Consider the following 18,327-nt stretch of genomic DNA (forward strand, 5'->3'; position numbering starts at 1 on the left):
CCTAGATCCGTCTCTCATAATTCTCATAATATATATATTAATATATGCACACAAACACTCCCCCGCCCACCATCTCCTCTCCAATTCAGATCCCCCCCCCCCCATTGCAGAAGCCATTTTGGAATCGACTCAGGGTTTTGTTTTGTTTTCTGCGTGCAGGGAGGGAGGGAAGGGGTAATGTATATAAGCGCGCGCGCGCGCGAGTGTGTGTGTATGAGTGCGCGCGCGCACCGGCGGGCGGGAGCGCGCCTCTGTACATGGCAACTGCAGCGCCAGCCTCCTCTCTCCCCCCACCTCCTCCTCCTCCTCCTGCTGCTCCGGCTGTGGCGCGCGCGCTGCCAGCCCCCTTCCCCGAGCGCCAAAGCCAACGAGCGATGCCTCAGAGCGGACCTCGCTACCCGCCAGTCCTCAGCGCCCCTAGCAGAAGCGGCGGCGGCGGCTCTCCTCCTCGCTCTCTCGGCACCACCGACAACCACAGCCCCGCCACAGCCGGCTCCTGCGCTCTCCCTCCGTCTCCTCGCGCGGCAGCGGAGTCTCTCTTTCGCTCGGCGGCTCCCCATTGCAAAGTTTGCTCCGGCGTCGCCTCTTCTTCTGCCGCCTCCTCGCTCTTTCCCTCGGAGAGAGGTGGCCGGACTTGGGCTGTGCGCTCTTGTCTCTCTCGCGCGCTCTTGCGCCTTGGCGAGGGGAGATTCCCTTGAATTGCCTTCTTTCGAAAACAAAAAAGCGAGAAGGACAATTCCGCGGAGGAGAGGGGGTCTCTCTCGGTCTCTCTCTCCTGTTCATGTCGCGCCCCCTCCCCCTCCTTGGATGTCTTCTCGGCCCCCCTGCTGGTACTGCTGAAAAAAAGGCCGGCCAGGGCTTCTTGGGGAGAGGTCGCCGAGGGAAGCTTTGCGCGCCCGCCTGGCTCTCCGAGCAGCGCCACAACCGTCGCCCCGGCGAAGAAACTCTTGGCCAGCTTGATTTCGGGGTTGGCCCTGGTGGGGGTCGCCTGTAGCCCTGCGCCCCCCAACCGGACAGGAGCAGAAGCCACCTGTCTGGAGGATTTTCTCTCGTTTTGAATCATCTCTCTCTCTCTCTCGGACTTTGGATACGTTGTTGGAAACTGTGAAGGATTTAATCTCCGGTGTCGTTGTGTTGTTGTTGTTTTTTTTAAATTATTGTCGTTCTTAAGAAGGAGCCTTTTCTATTTTTATTTTTTTTAAAAGCCTATATCTTATATCTATTTTTTACAAAAAGATCCCGTCTTTCTCTCGCTCTCTCCCCGGTATCCCGTTCATTTCTTCTCCTCGCCCCTCGTTTTACGCGCTCCCTCCTCCTTGCTGAGGAGGAGTAAACAATAGCCACGAGGAGAAAAAGGAATATGATGGTTTCGTGGTTAACTTTCGCCTTCCTGTGGGGGACTTTCTGCACACGTAAGTAACGAAAAAGTTTGGGGTGGGCACTTCGCTTTTGTCCCTAGCCCCTCTTTAAAAAAATTTAAAAGGCTTGCAAGCATTAATGGTGTTAAAAGGAACAAATGCACTGGAGACGTTAATTTTTCAAAAACACGTGAAGTGGGGGAAACATAAGAGTTAATCGTGTTAGTTTTGGTTTTTTTAAAGGGGAAAGAACGACAAAACTTTGCATTTGGTGGCAATCGTGTGGTGTTTTGGTGTCCCCCCCCTCTTGCTTTCTAGCCTCTCTCCTTCCTTTCTCTCGCCGCGTGTTTTAATTGCAAGTCGCGAAGGAGGGGGCTTCTGCTCAGCTTGATATTGATCAGAAAGGTGGATAATTATTATTATCATTTTTTAAAAGGGTGCTTGCCGAAATGCTCGGTGTCTGGAGGCGTGCATTTGGAAACAAAGATAATAGTTGACATCAGTTGGAAAAGGAGGCATTTGGGGCGGAGAATAAAACGTGCCGAGTTTTCCCTTCGCCTCGAGTGCCATGTGTGTTTTCACCCCGGGGAAAGATCTTTCTGCGGGGTGAAAACACACACGACACTCCAGGCCTTGGATTTTTACTATTTCTCTATAGTCTCGTGGTCTTTCCCCCTTTTGATTTTAAACTTGATCCCTTGAAAGCCTGTTTCCCACTCCTCTTGTTTCGAAAGTTCCCTTGGGGTAGATTTTACACATACTGTGCAACTTTGCTTTTTAAAAGGCACCTTTGAATAGTGTGCTTTAACAGGTTTTAAAGGCTGCCCACGTTTAAATCCGAACCTCTTTCTCACCTGCCTCTTCGTGAAATGTTGTGATTCCTCAAGGTTTCGGGGGTTGCCTTTTTGCAAAGATGGTTCACATTATTCTTGCTGTGATTGTGTTAGTGTATTGCAAAAAAAAAGGGTGATACTCCTTTTTAAACTAATTGTAAAACACCAGGAGGTAAGTTAATTGAATTTTGGAGAGGGTGGGGACAAGGGAACATATTGTCCCGCCCCTCTCGTGTTTGCCCCCTTTGTGATACTTTAAACTTTCGCTTTAGCGTGGTAGCCGCTTTTTATTATTATTTAAACCCTGCCTACTACTAGCATGCCACGATGAAAGTTACAAATGTAAACAATCGGAGGGAGAAGTGAGGGGAGGCTTGGCAAGGCCTTTCCCCCCCCAACTCAAAGTGACTGTCCCAAAGGAATTTATTTATATTGCCTTGTGCTTGGCTCCTGGCTTTTGCTTTTCTTAAATTCTCTTGCTTTTGTTGGGTGCATGTGCGTGTGTGTGCGCGCAACTTCATTTACATTCGTGCCAGCCTGAGCGTTGTCTGGCTTCTTAATTACTTTTTTACACTCCCCCCTCCCGTGGGGGTGGGAGGTGAGGTGGAGAGAGCTCGGTTTAAATAAGGGGACGGGAATGTGTATTGTAGTCCCGAGCAATGGATGTTTCGCAGCCCAGGGCTGCAACTTTTGTGCCAGACCCTCTCTCTTGTTATGGAAATGCAACCTTATTGTTGCCACCACATTGATCCGCAGTAAATCTGCTTTTCTCTTCCCGCCTCCCATCCCCAGCCTTTCCTCTCCTGGACGAGGGAGGAGGAGGAGGCGATGATGGTGGTGGGTTTCGAGGTGGCGAGGGAGGGAGGAGGGGGGTTGCGCCCTTTCTTTCCTTTCTCTCCTTCCTCGCGATCCCCTCGCCGGAGCCATGGCTGGCTCCTCGCCTTGCTTTTGTTGTTCCTCCTTGTTTTGATGGCTTTTAGGAGGTGGGGGAGGGGTTTGGGGGGGGAGAGAGAAAATCTCGCCCCTGATTTTTATTTTTCCGTGGTGGGGGTGGGGGCCTGGCTCTGTGAAGAAACGTGGACGGCGATCGCCGTCCCCACCGACGAAAACGCAGCGCGCGCGCACAAGAACCCGCACCAATCTCGTGGCCACGGAATAATAACAGGCGCTGACGTAACTGCCCGGCCCCATAGCAAGCAGCATGGCGTGGAGGGATTGATTTGTATCTTTTAAAGCAGCAGTAGCAGCAGCAGCGGCGGCCGCTCGCGTCCCCCTCTCCAGCCCCACTTTCCCACACTAGCAAGCTTCCTCCGCCCGCCCCATTCTTGCCAGCGTCAGGAAAAGGGGGCTAATTCGCACATCACGCGTGTGTGGGGTGGGGAGGGACACGTAGCCTTTGCCCCCCAACTTGCCCACCCTCCCTTGCTAGCTTCCCTCCTCCCTCCGCGTTGCTCTCTTTTTAAGGTTCCTCCTGTGTAGTAACTTGTCACGCTTTACACCAAGCATGGAGAAAAGCAGGCATATTATTATTTTTTTTGGCTTGCTTTGGGTGTATTGTATAATATCATAGCAGCAGCAGCAGCAAAGGCTGCTGGTTTTAAACCGGGTGTGCTGCTGCTGCTGCTGCAGCTGTTGTTCCCCATCTCTCTGTTTTTTTTTTTTTACACACCGCGTGCAGCCTGAAAGATGAAGGGGACTCATTCAGGCACCGCCTTTCTTAACCTCCTTTGGGGTTGTGTTTAAATCATATCTAAGCAAAGTGAGAAAGAGAGGGGGGAGCGAAGAAGCCATGTATTGGAACAGAACCGTCTCCCTTCCCCTCCCCCATTTTGCATTTAACCATTTTCTCCCTCTTGTTTTCCGAAAGACAATGATTCCCCCTGCCTTTGTGGGTTTGTTTTGGAATGTGCTCTGAAATCCTGGGGAGGGGTTAAAACCAGCAAAGTGGCGGCGGCGGCGGCAGCAGTGGCTGTTCCTTGGATGGTGTTCCTTTGTTCAGGGTACCTATTATATATTCACTGTCACAGGCTTCTCTCTTTCCCCCCGTTTTTGTGTGCTGTATTGTAAACAGTGATAGCTCTTATTTCCTCCCCCCTCCCCCCTGCCTGGTTCACAAACACCCGCCCCACTCCTTCAATCAAACTGAAAGGGGAGACGGAGGGTGCCTTTATATATAAATATATAAACAACAACCCCTGATATGTGGTAGTGATCAAAGCAACAATGCATTTGTCTAACAGGGTTGTGCATTTGCATAGATCTTTGTCTCCTTGTGTGAAGGGGTAGTAAGTGGTCCTTTTTCCATGGGAGATCTCTGTGCAGTCAGATATTTCTGGAAGGAGCAGGGTAGCTTTGGACAACAATGCTAGGGATGTGTGCTTGTGTTTTCACTCACGAAATTCAGCCTTCTTGTAACCATACACCGCTCTGCTGGTTGGAAGCAGGGTTTTGTATACAGGGGCAATCTCTAGACGATTTGTTTCTCTCTGCGTGCGTATTTATTTTCTTTTCTTGTTAGCTGTAGTCCTGTGTGCTTATTTGCAGATAAGAGGCTTGCGGCTCTACTGCTTTGTTGTTTAAAACATAACCGGTAACAGTACAGTACATCACACTTGCACTCCTAGTAGGATCAAATTTAAAGTTGCCTTTTAGCCTGCAATCCTGTATGTACTTACCTGGGAGTGAGTCCCCTTGACCTCACGGTCCAAAACCACTTGGCGGTTTGCTTGGAGGGAAATGCTTTTATTGACTTTTAGGAAGTGTAATTTAAAAGGGAAAAAAGGAAACACAGGCTTCGTGTGTATTGGTGAGAATCTTTCCAGGGTGGTCAGTTGAATCGGCGAGTGGGTGAACAGTGCCGTACATCTGTTTTTATGAATGGCCTCAGCTGTCTCTTTTTTAATTAAAAAATATGGTATATGTGTTTTTGATTTGGAACAGGCCTGCCTTCTAGCACTCTAGAAGACGCAGTTAATAAAACTAAGCAGAAGCTGTTGGTGCTGATGAAAACTCAGTACCAAGATTCTACTGTAGTTTGTCGGAAGATTAGGTGAATGGGGTATATTTTTTGTACTGTGAGAAAAGAGTGGGCTATTTAAAAGCAGCTTGACCTCAGCTGCATGTGTGGGGATGGTTTCTAGTAATAACTTGCTACAAATAGTGAAACATGACAGTCTGTCACTTTTTAAAAAGCAGCAGCAGCAGCAAAAACACTGTTGTGTACTTTGAATTTTTTTTTTTTAGTATCTGAAGATATGTTGATGAAAACATTATGTTCATGCCTCGTGTTTTGTTTGCAAATTTCCCTGCAGCCCAAATGTTCAGACATTGTGTTCATCTCCACCCCCCACAATAAAGCCCCATGATATAATACGGTTTGTAGAAAAAGGAGTTCTGTCGTACAGAGCACATATTGCTGAAGTGTTGCAAAACTTAGGGTATATATTTGATAAATATTTCATTACACAGCAGTGAATTGAATTCCAAACAGGTAAGTCTACTCTTTTTCCCAGAGCCCTGCATTTATCCTCTTGTGGTTGAAGGAAGGAAGGAGACGGTCTTCATTAGCTTGCTAATTAAACACAATGAAGTGCTGCACCAAGGTTAATGGTGCTGGTCTTTAAAAACACAACACTCCTGAACTTGTGTCCAGGATCCTATTAACAAGAATCTATTGTTAGATATAGATTATGCCACTCTAAATATCAGGACTCTTGACCGGTCACAATGTTTACAATGAAAGGATGTTTTATGCACACATAACATTAAGGCTCCAATCCTGAGCACATTTGCTAAGAGAGTAAACATGCTTAGGGTCATGGTATACCTTAGTCTTAGAGCATGTTCTATACACCTCATGTAAATGAGATGGATTTAGAAAAGCTGAAGCATTCATGGAAGGGAGGTCTATCAATGAAAGTTAAGCATCGCATTTATACTGATTATATATTTAAGATACTTACACACCACTTTTCAGGTGAACCTCACAAAACAGCTTGTTAAAAAAAAAAGTTAACGCAATAGGCATTGGTTAAAACTAGAAATGGAACAGCAAAGACTAGCTACAATGGAAAAAAGCTTTTTTTTGAAAGAAGAAAAACAGAATTGATTGTAGAGTTGGAAGGGAACACGAGGGTCATCTAGTCCAACCCCCTGCAATGCAGGAATATTTTGCCAAACGTGGGACTCGAACCCACAGTTCTGAGATTAGGAGTCTCATGCTGTAGCTGTCGTGTACAGGAAACACCCCCCCCCCATTTACGCAGGGGTTACGTTCCGAGGCACATTGCGCGTTGGTGAAATTGTGTATCATTGAAGCAACTGTAGGAAAAACCTGCAAACATCCTCACAATCTATGGAAACCCCAGGAAATCCCTGCTTCGTGGGTTGGTCAGCTTTGCGTTTAAGTGCCACCTCTTAAAAAAAATTCTAATAAACCTCCCCCCCCCCAAGAACCTCAAAAAAAGCTCATAAAAATTATGACCCCAAAAAACCCCAACCCCTCCAAAAACCCCATAAAAAATCTTTTAAGAACTATCCAGAAGCCTGCAAAAGAAACCACCTCTAGAAAACTCATGTGTGTCTTTCCTAGATTCTCCTGCTCCAAAACCTCCTCCAGGCTTTGCCAAATTCGAAGACAGTTGGTCTCTCACAACCTCCTTGCTCAAACTCTGTGCAAGCGTTCTTGGGATTTCCATTGCAAAGGCTCATGGGATTGCTAGGCCCTGATTTTGCACCTTTTCTGACCTACCTGCGCTCTTCTGGAGCTGTTCTGGAGAATTTAAAAAACCCTTGCAGAATCGGCTCAAAGCACGTATACTACGTATGTATACAATACACATACAGTGGTACCTCGGGTTAAGAACTTAATTCATTCCAGAGGTCCGTCGTTCTTGAAACTGTTCTTAACCTGAAGCACCACTTTAGCTAATGGGGCCTCCTGCTCCTGCCGCTGCGTGATTTCTGTTCTCATCCTGAAGCATAGTTCTTAACCCGAGGTACTATTTCTGGGTTAGGGGAGTCTGTAACCTGAAGCGTCTGCAACCCGAGGTACCACTGTATCCCTGACTTTCAGATGCTGGGGACAAACACCAGGTTGGGGGGCACCAGCTATATGTCCTGCAAGTGAGCTTCCAGAGGGGTGTGTGTGACCACTTCTGGAAACAGAATGCTTTTGTTTTGATCTTGCTACAGAGTTCTTAAGTCAGCGTTGCTGTGTTTAATTCATCTGCACTTCTTCTTTTTAAATATAAAAGTCAAAATCTGCAGCTAGGGGGAAATTGAAGCTGGGGCGGCAAGGTAGAACTGAAATTAGCCTAAGTGCAGACCATAATTATGGTTGGAGATTAATAATAATAATAATAATAATAATAATAATAATAATAATAATAATAATAATGCAAAACACCTAGATGAATATAGTAAAGTAAAATGACATGCAGACAGAAGCACCAACAGCATTCCAATGCTCAGCAAAAGCTTAAAAATGCTTACAATAGTTCTTAAAAACCTGGGAAAACAGAAATGTTTTTGCCTGGTACCTAAATGATAGTAATGACGTCTCCCAGTGGGACTTCCAGAGGCCTGCGGATATGTTCTTGTCAAGGGGTCAGCAAACTTTTTCATCAGGTGGCCGGTCCACTGTCCCTCAGACCATGTGGGGGGGCTGGACTATATTTTTTGGGGGGAAATGAACAAATTCCTATGCCCCGCAAATGACCCAGTGATGCATTTTAACTAAAAGGACACATTCTACTCATGTAAAAACACGCTGTTTCCTGGACCATCCGGGGCCGGATTGAGAAGGCGATTGGGCCGCATCCGGCCCCCGGGCCTTAGGTTGCCTACCCCTGCTCTTCTCCAATATGCCTGATGCACCTCAAATAAGCACCCAGAGAAGGACCTCATGAATTGTTATGGAAGAAGGTGGTTCATAAAATATCTGGGTTCATAAAATAAACTGTGTGCGCTCCCGTTGTTCAGTCCCAGCGCCTGCCAACCTAGCAGTTTGAAAGCACTCCCGGGTGCAAGTAGATAAATAGGGACCGCTTACTAGCAGGAAGGTAAATGGCGTTTCCGTGTGCGGCTCTGGCTCGCCAGAGCAGCGATGTCACGCTGGCCACGTGACCCGGAAGTGTCTTCGGACAGCGCTGGCCCCCGGCCTCTTGAGTGAGATGGGCGCACAACCCTAGAGTCTGTCAAGACTGGCCCGTACGGGCAGGGGTACCTTTCCCTTTTAAACTGTGTAGGGTTTTTAATGATTATCTTAAGCCCTGCTTGGGGCTACTGCTGAATACATGCTTGTGCTTTCTAGGGCTGGGCGATGTTGTGTTTTCAGCATCGTGGTGTATCACCCCAGCGCCTCGTGGGCTGTGGCCAATACAGCTGGCCCCAGCCTGCTGTTCAGCCGGGGGCAGAAAGGCTCCTTCCCCCAGCTGAGTGAGCCCTAAGTCCCTTGCTGCTCCTTGGCCAAGCTCCCTTTGTCTTCGCTGGTGTGTGTGGAGGGCGGGCGGGCGAGCTACCTTGCCCGCTTGCCCCCCACTCCCCGAAGACGGGCCAAGCGGATGGAGCCTGCTAGGCTGCCTTCGCCCATGTGGGTGCGCTGTCTCTTTCCTCCGGTGGGGAGTCACCCCAGGAGGAACGGCGCAGCCCACCCTCCCGGGCGAAGTCCGCAAGGCGCGGGGTGCAAAACCACCCTACCTGCGCCTTGCGGAGAGGGGCTGCTGGGCCCGCCAGCAGCATGAAGGAGCCCCTCCACCACCTGGCTGCCTTACACCAGGAGGGAGTAAAGGCGGAGGCTGCCAGGCGGGGCAGGTTGGGGGCTCTGTAAAACTGCTTGGCTGAGGTGAGGGCAGCAGCGCGCTCCTCAGCCAAGCAGTTTAAAGAAGCAGCGGAAGGGACAAGCTGTATCTGCCCCTTGACGATTCAGCTTGCCAGGGCAGATTCAATGGCTGTTTCATACCGCTGAGTGAAGCTGTCATCGCAGTCTGCCCCCACATACTGGTCCTGAGCGATATATCGCCAAGGCACAGTGCATAGGCAAACTCTGCCCTCTAGATGTTTTTGGGACTACAACTCCCATCATCCCTAGCTAACAGGACCAGTGGTCAGGGATGATGGGAGTTGTAGTCCCAAAACATCTGGAGGGCTGAGTTTGCCTATGCCTGGCATAGTGCTTTCATTCAGTGGTGAGGAGCTCTCTCTCCCACACTTTTTAAAATGAAAATCTGTTTACTTCCACTGCTCTGATGCATTTTGACACGTCCCCCCCCCCTTTTCTCTCCCTCTCGCTTTCTCCTTTCGATAGTGAAAAGGAAAACCCTCTCGCCGGTTTTACATTGTTAGGTGTGTAGCACCACAACGCGCAAGCTCCATGCCCTCTCATTCTCTCCAGATAAACATTTAATGGAAATTTCCTCTATTGCTGTGTTATATTTAGAACTCTTATCTTGCTCCATCCTAAAAAGGTCAGGGCTAGAAGCATATCCTGTACATTGTAACACACTGGCTGCATTTGCACATAAAACCGAGCCACGGTTTCGTCAGCAAACAGTCTTGCAGATGATCAAGCAAGCCATGGCTTGTTTCTCCGATGCTTGATTTCTGCCCCACACCCCACAAAGCTGTTCTTGCCTTGTGCCTCTGCCTTAGGAGAGCATCTGAGGTGGGTTGGCCAAGTAAACCATGGTTTAGCAAGGCTTTTGGGTTTGGACAGAACACCAGGCCATAGTTAAAGCAAGCCACGTTTCGTAAGCCAACAAACCATGGCTTCACATCATGGTGTGTTGCTAGAAAACAAACCACAGTCTACTGAGCAGCATTCAGATGTTCAGCAAATCATGCTTTGGCTATAAAACCTGTTATGTGTGAATCAGACCCCACACACAAATGGGGAAAAAATTTGTGCAGTAGCAAGGGGTACAAATGGATACCTGTTTACTGAGATGTGATTCCCATTGAGCTCAATGGGACGTGCTCACAGGGTTGGCTGGTGGAGAATTGCAGTCCAAGAGCCCTGCAAGTTTGATCAGCACAACTTGCCAAGAGCAGATAATAAGTTCTACGCAAATGTGTCACAGTATCAACAACAAAAGGGTCCTGGGACACATTAAAGACTTATGGATATATGCTCTATGGCAAGGTGTTGGCTTGGGAAGTGAGACCTTGCCTCATTGTCTAGTGTTCAGGGATATTATTTTTGTATGTACATGCATGTATGTACTATGTATGTACTATGTACTTGTATGTACTTTTGTATGTACTATGCATGTACAGGTCTTGGACAACCCACAATATCTTAACAGGCAAAACTCTTGCAGGACCTTCGGGTTTTAATGATATTTATTTAAACAAATCCATTGATCTTTCAGTTTGTTTAACTTCAGAAACCACCTCTTTAAGAGTTGTGCAACAATTCACACATTGGCAAAGAGACAGCTGTTGGTGTGTGTGTGTTTTCGAAATCCTCATTGTGAAGTGGATTTTGTTTGGGGGAGTCTCTTCTTGCCTTTGTTTGCTCATTTAGCTGAACAAGTTGGTGTTTTGAGTCCTTGGTCAGCTGCACAGAACAGTATGAGCATCATTCGAAGCACAGTTTGCTCCTCAAAGAATTCTGGGCCCTGTAGTTTCTTAAGGGTTGCTGGGAATCACAAGGGGTAAGCAATGCCCAGAATTCATTGAGGGGGTAAAAATGACATTTGAATATGCTTTCAAGGTTTAGTTGATATATGCAGCAGTCATTAAGAGCTGTTTCAGCTCAGTAAGAGCTGGTTGAATTTATTTATTAAAATTTATATGCTTTCTTCTTTCAAAGAGCTGAAGATAGTGTCCATGATTCATTCTACCACCACCTCTCTCATCCATACACACATACAGTTTTATCTTCACTACAACCCTGTTAGTTTGATTAGGCAGGCAGATAGTGGCTGGACCAACATTACTCAGTGTGGTCCATGCCTGAATTTGAACCTGGGTCCAACACACTATATAACAACCTCACCACACCTTTGTTCTCAAGTTTTGCCAAACCTCCTGCTAATCCAAATGGTCTACTTGCATAAATGTGAGCTGTCTGCCTCTCTTCCATGAATTGCAAAAACGTAAGTTGATCTCCCCCCGCCCCCAATAAAAGATCTGGTTCGAAGTCGCTCTGATTTTACACAGCTCAAATGGAATAGACCAGTTGTGCACAGTTTCTTGCGAAAATCAGCCCTGCTATTTAACTGGAACTAAGTCCTGAATGTGCAGTTGTTTTCAGGACATGCGCACTGTTAACTCAGCCTGGTACTCTTCTGTTGTCTGGAGTTTTTAATGGGGCATTTTCCTTGCTGAATTTGTGACTCCTCCATATTTTTGGAATGTGCTATGATGGGATTAAGCCCCTGTGTCCTTTTGAGCTTTGCCGGAATAGTTTATTATGCCACCTCAAACAACAGTAGCGTATGATCATGTGCCCATAGCAAGGTTATGTTAAGATACTCCCTATTGCCATTTGTAGAAATTCCACCTTTGTATATGTGTGTGTGTGTGATATTGACTCTCTTCTCTGGTGACAAATGGCAGGAAGAGGAGAAAAGATTGAAAACACATGTGGTGTGTTCCTGCTTTGCAAATGCTAGAGCGGTGAATACGGTAATAACATCCAGATTTGTTGTAAACCGTAATCCTATATAATAATTGCTCTTGCAACAAGAGTTAAAGGCTTGCAGCGGTTGAAATCCTGATCCATTTAGGCCAGAGAGTTTGTGAATGAGCTTAATATATACACTAATAATAAGTGGGAAGTTCAGGCAGTGAATCTGGGCAGGTGCCATGAATTTAGTGTGAGAGGGAGGGAATCTCGGACTGCAATCCTGTACATACTCTCACCTGTCACTAAGCCTCATTGAATTCACTGGGACTTGTTTCCGAATAGACTCCGAGAAGCACAGGGTTTTGCACCATTAGGCTCGCATGTTCTCATGTGTTCCTTTCCTGGGATCTCCCTGAACTTGCGGTTTATTCCTTGATAAACACAATTCTCAGCAGAGTTAGATTTTGCTTTCTTCTCAGGAAGAGGCTGGGCAGCGGCAGTGAGCTGGAGATTCCTTCTTAAAATAACCTTGCTATGTGCACATGATCATACGCTCCTGTTGTTTGAGGTGGCATAATAAACTATTCCGGCAAAGCTCAGCAGCTTATTCAGGAGCAGCCTTATTCAGGAACAGCCCACGTGCCTAAGAAACTGTTCCTCTTCTTCCTGTACAGTAGACGCTCGGGTTGCGAACATGATCCGTGCGGGAGACACGTTCTCAACCTGCAACGTTCCCAACCCGCAGCGCCACATCTGGGCACAGGTGGGTTGACGCTTCTGTGCATGTGCAAAGTGCGATTTAGCACTTCTGCGCATGCGTGACCACCAAAACCCAGAAGTGATCTGTTCCGGTACTTCCTGGTTTTGGCGGGTCCGTAACCTTAAAAAACACAACCTGAAGCGTCTGTAACCCAAGGTATGACTGTATCTCCATTGGTTATGAAGCAGAAGGTAGCTTCTCGCATGCCGCGTTCGAAATTTGCCAGGTGCATTTTGCGACCAAGTGAAGATAGATGCCTGGGCATCAAGGTTGCACCTGCCATCTCTGCCATCTGGAGTTGCATGCCTGGGAATCCTTGGATCTTGGCCGTTTTCACACACCGGCAACACATCCTGCAATATTCTATCTGTTATATTTTATCTGCACAATCAGAATGAATGTCAGGGATCAAAAGGTTGTATTGGAAAAACATGACTTTTGAGCTTTCTGGCCCCCAAAATAACAACTAGGCGTTCAGTTTTGGCGACTCTAACCCTGGTTTAAGGAGTCTTATGGTTCCCAGCTTATATATCTGAGTTTCCAGCACTGCTCATATTAAATTGCATTTTGTTTGGCTTTGTGTTGTTTTTTTAAACTTACTTTTGGAATTTCCCCTCTTCCCGCTCCCAGTTCTCTTTGTTTCCGCATCCTCAATGGGTTCTAGGCAAAGTTGCATGCAGATAGAGAGCTAGAACTTCTGTAGAGCCGCCTTGTTATGAGCCAGATCAAAAGTGCATCTAGCCATGCTTACCAGCTTAGCAAGGGCTTGGGGGAAATGCCCAACTCTGCAATACTTTTCTGCATAAGGAACCAGGGACTTAATCTAGTCCCTTTCTGTGCAGAGCGTGTATTTTTGCACTGGAGCTGTGCCACTGCATGCTTGTCTCAAGCACAGGTATTATTTATTAATGGCATTACTTCTAACACTCAGAAATGACTCCTAAGGAGGAATGTATTTTTGCACCTCTGTGCAAAGTAATATTTAATCATTTCCTGGCTTGACAGCCGTAGCGTGCTCTCCTACTGCGAGTGGGAATTGATTCTCCAGAGAGGATAACTGTACGAAAGACAGCTTAAACTCAAGTGTATTGTCTCAACTGGCAGCAGCTCTACAAAGTTTCCCCCAGTCATCTTATCTGGAATCCATTGCAGGTTTCTTTTGGCCTGTGCAGCACGCATAGCTTTACATTGACTATACAGAGAACGTAAACATAAACAAACAACCAAAAGAATTATTATTATTATCATTTTCCGTGATGCCTTTTTAGTAACAAAGAGCCAAAACGTTGTTGCAAAAATGGCATGCAATTTTTTCATCTGTGCTTAAATGTATACTGCACTGGCCCATTCCATAGCAGAGATATAATGAGCAATATAATGCAGATCTCAATCATGGTTGCACATTATATTGATGTACAGTGGTGCCTCGCAAGACGAAAAGAATCCGTTCCGCGAGTCTCTTCGTCTAGCGGTTTTTTCGTCTTGCGAAGCAACCCTATTAGCGGATTAGCGCTATTAGCGGCTATTAGCGGCTATTAAAGGCTTAAGGGATTAGCGGATTAGCTGCTAAAAGGCTATTAGCAGCTTAGTGCCTTAGAAAAAGGGGGTGAGGAGTGAAAAAAAATCGCAAGAATCGCAAGACATTTTTGTCTTGCGAAGCAAGCCCATAGAGAAATTCGTCCTGCGAAGCACATTGAAAACGGAAAACCCTTTCGTCTAGCGGGTTTTCCGTCTTGTGAGGCATTCGTCCTGCGGGGCACCACTGTATAAGGGTTGTAGCCACACTTTTTTTTACCCTGGCCTTTCCTATTCTTGTGAATGAATTTTAAAACCTTTTAAAACCTGAATTTTTAAAGGAGTCGCAACCTGCCCTGCAGACGAAAGGCAGGAGATAAATTTATCCATAATCATAATTGATCTGTTTTTAATGTTCCGTTAAAAAAGGTAGGAGAGGCTCTCTTCCTTTCTTTTTTATTGGAAGGCTCACATCGCTTATGAAACTGCAAACTGTATCTCTTAAAATATGCGTTTTTTGCCGTTGTAGCTTCTTCCTAGAGCACATGTATTTTCTGTGTGTACGGATGTTGTTATGAAATGATAACAAGTGACTTCTGATCTGAGAAGGAGAAGGGGGTGGTTTTTTTGCGCAGAACTTCTGACAATGGGTTCTTCAGCTTTGCTTCTCGCTCTCAGCTCCGCTTGCTGCCAATATTGCCTTTTTGATAATTAGGACAGCGACGCCCTGTGTGGAGAAGGAGGAGGAGGATCTCAAGGCCCTTCTCGAATAGAGAAACGGGATACGGCGTTATTAAAGTTGCAAAGATGCCACGGTGTTGGTGTCAGATACAGGTTGCCACCTTTGAGTATTCTGTAATCAAATATGCAAAGTGTTTGCTACATTGCCACCCCTCCCATCCGCACTTCCCGTTTTTGGAGAGAACAGTACTGTGGTACCTCGGGTTAAGAACTTAATTCGTTCCGGAGGTCCGTTCTTAACCTGAAACTCTTCTTAACCTGAAGCACCACTTTAGCTAATGGGGCCTCCTGCTGCCGTTGCGCCGCCACTGCACAATTTCTGTTCTCATCCTGAAGCAAAGTTCTTAACCCGAGGTACTATTTCTGGGTTAGCGGAGTCTGTAAGCTGAAGCGTATGTAACCCAAGGTACCACTGTACAGTGGCCGCTCGGGTTGCGAACGTGATCCGTGTGGGAGGCACGTTCTTAACCCACAGCGCCGCGTCTGCGCATGCGCGGTTGCAATCTGACTCTTCTGCACATGCGCAAAGTGCAATTTAGCACTTCTGCGCATGCGCGAGGACCGAAACCCGGAAGTAACCTGTTCCGGTACTTCTGGGTTTGGTGCGGTGAGCAACCCGAAAACACGCAACCCGAAGCGTCTGTAACCCGAGGTATGACTGTACTACCGTACTCCCTTTCAAAGCAGTTGCAAAAATTGTCGGTAAAGTTTGAGCACTAGCTAGGAAGTGCCGAACCCGTGAGCATTGAACACGGTCACCAAAATTCACAATTGAAATCAAAAGAACATAGCAGCAAGTCTGACTCGGGAGGGGAAAAAATTCTTTCAAAAGTACTTATTTTATTTAATACCTTGATATATTGCCTTTTCCTCCCAAGGAGCTCAAGGTGATGTATGTGGATCTCATCCACCCACCTGTTTTAACCCCACAACAACCCTGTGAGGTGGGGTAGGCTGAGAGATGATCACCCAGTGAGCTTTACGGCTGAGTGGAGATTTGAACCCTGGGCTCCAGAGGTCATGGTCCAGCAGTCTTAACTATGATTAACTATGATTAAACTATGATTGTTCTTCAGTGTTCTAACAGATGGTTATCCTTGGAGATCAACTTCCAAGGTTGCTGCTTTGCGTGCAAAAGAAGAAAAACAGTACAATATGCAACCTTTTAATGCACACATTTGCGGTGACTCAGCCCTAAAAGGAATATCATACCAGGGACATATTTTATAGAACCATAGAATTGATCTCAGGGTTGTGGGTTCGGGTTCCATGTTGGGCACAATATTCCTGCATTTCAGGGGGTTGGACTAGATGGCTCTCATGGTCCCTTCCACCTCTGTGATTCTATGATCCTATATACTTACTCTTCCTGGCCATCTTTGTAGCAGGGGCTGCCATTACCCAGGAAAGAGAACTTAGGTTTACGGTAGATAATTTATACGGAAACGTTAATTCACTTTGCGGAGGCAGGGAGGAAATGCTGGGCTTTATTAGGAACACAAACGGGGCTCTCTATCAAATAACAAGGCATTAAAACAAAAGCAGTAAACTGGAAGTTAATTCAGCCGGCAGTTAAAACACGAAAAGGCAGCATGAAACCACCAGCCAAATAACAAGCGAAAGAAGAAAACAAATTTTCAAGGATAGGGCCATATCCACTTCCTGGGGGAGGGACTTCAACGGTGCGGGGACGGCCAATGAGAAGGCCCCGTCGCTGGCACTCACCAATCCAGCGATCCTTGTCGTGAGGCCTCCCAAGGCCATTTTCAGAACCTTCCAAGGTTGTTATGAGCGTGGGCGGCCTTTCAGGTAACTTTCTCATTTCTGCTTTAAAGGTCAGCATTGTTATTTCAATATTGCAAATGGTGGGGCTTATGCTGAAGGCTAATGGCTCTGCTCAGCATACACCTGTTTGTTTCTTTATCAGAGTCCATCATGTGATGCAACCCCCCCCCCAAAGTAGCAAAGGGAAAATTAAAAAGCAGGAAAGATATGAATCACTATTTTTTTAAAAAAAAAACACACACACACGTTGGGTGCTTGTGAGGTGTGAATTATGGATTTTCCAGCTCGCATATGTAGTAAATTCACAGTAAAAGCTCATCTATGTGGCTGCATTTCCAAAACTCAGCAGTTTTGACATTCGTTTCAGGATTACGACTTTGCTTAGAATGGGTGGTAGATCGATTGGGATCTACTGGTACCTCTCCAGGTGATTTGCTGTAGATAACACCAGTATTCTGGCCCCTAATTGCTTAACAATAACAGCAACAACAAAAAAAGAGGCTTTCTCTTTCCTAAAATTTGGCTGCTGAAACAAAGCTTGGGTGGAAACCAGGAGCAGATTTTGAGTGTAAGGGCTCAGGGCTCTGTTCTTAACTGGAAGCAAATTCCTGGACTTAGCATGTGCTCAGAGGTACTCTTTTATTTCTAAACCACTATTTTTTTCACTTGGGTCTGCCAGTCGGATTTTGGATTATTTTTTTTTCGTTAGCAAAAGTAGAACCTGCAAGCGTGAGGTTTGCTCACCCCCGCTGTAAACAGAACAGTAGTCATGTTTCACCCAGCTCAGGTTGGATTAAAGGGTGATAAGGATACACCTGTACTCATTCAGACCCGGTTTCAAAACAACAACAGCAACACACCACAGGGTGACAGTAGTTTCCTTTGATGCATGTGGTGTGGCCGTCAAGAGTGACCAGGAGAGACCAGGGTTCAAATCCCACACATAGCCATGAAAGTGCTGTCAGCCTAACCTACCTCACAGGGTTGTTGTGAAGGCGAATTAAGGAGGAGGAGAAACATGTACACCCCACCCTGAGCGCCTTGGAAGGAAGGTGGGGACATAAATGCAATGGATGGATGGATGGATGGATGGAATATTCAAAATTGAGAGGATCTCCCTTTCCCCCAGCCATCAACACGGAAGGCAGTTTGTGCCCTGCAGATTATGAAACTTCTCTCCCCTCAACCAAACACACACCGTTGGCGACCCAATTGTGTTTTACTTTGTTCCCCCTCCTCTGTCAGCAGAAGGGATCCAGTTGTTCTGGCAAATGGATCATAGGGCATTATTTATTTACTTTGAATATTTGCACCCTGCTGTCTCAGCTTTCAAAAGACCAGCTCCCCCCAAAATGTAGAAGAACATTAAAACGTGTTTGAAGCAGCAGGGGAGTGTTTAAAACAGCAACGACGTCCAGAGCAAACTTGACCTCACAGCTTCTGTCTCTTGTTTCTCTCTTTCCTTACATAATAATAATAATATATTATAATAATAATTTATTACTTATACCCCACCCATGTGGCTGGGTTTCCCCAGCCACTCTGGGCAGCTTCCAACAAGAGATTAAAAATACATTAAAACATCAGTCATTACAAACTTTCCTAAACAGGGCTGCCTTCAGGTGTCTTCTAAATGTTTATTTCTTTGACATCTGGTGGGAGGGCGTTCCACAGGGCGGGTGCCACCACCAAGAAGGCCCTCTGCCTGGTTCCCTGTAACTTGGCTTCTCGCAGTGAGGGAACCGCCAGAAGGCCCTCGGAGCT

At 46.5% G+C, this 18,327-nt stretch overlaps 1 protein-coding gene across 3 annotated transcripts in view; it reads left to right on the forward strand.

Annotated features, from left to right (window-relative positions):
- Positions 1–214: 214 nt before the first annotated feature.
- The window catches only part of ACVR2B (activin A receptor type 2B), a 137,178-nt gene continuing 119,065 nt past the window's right edge, over positions 215–18,327 (forward strand). For all 3 annotated transcript variants that reach the window (XR_014503675.1, XR_014503676.1, XM_083406590.1), the window contains exon 1: positions 215–1,412. Coding sequence is in view for 1 of the 3 variants with exons in the window: in XM_083406590.1 (XP_083262716.1) it covers positions 1,361–1,412 (52 nt within the window). In the remaining 2 variants the exon portion in view is untranslated. The remainder of the gene's footprint in view (positions 1,413–18,327) is intronic.

This window comes from Podarcis tiliguerta (genome assembly GCF_965153285.1).
Source record: "Podarcis tiliguerta genome assembly, chromosome: 12".
NCBI lineage: Eukaryota > Metazoa > Chordata > Lepidosauria > Squamata > Lacertidae > Podarcis > Podarcis tiliguerta.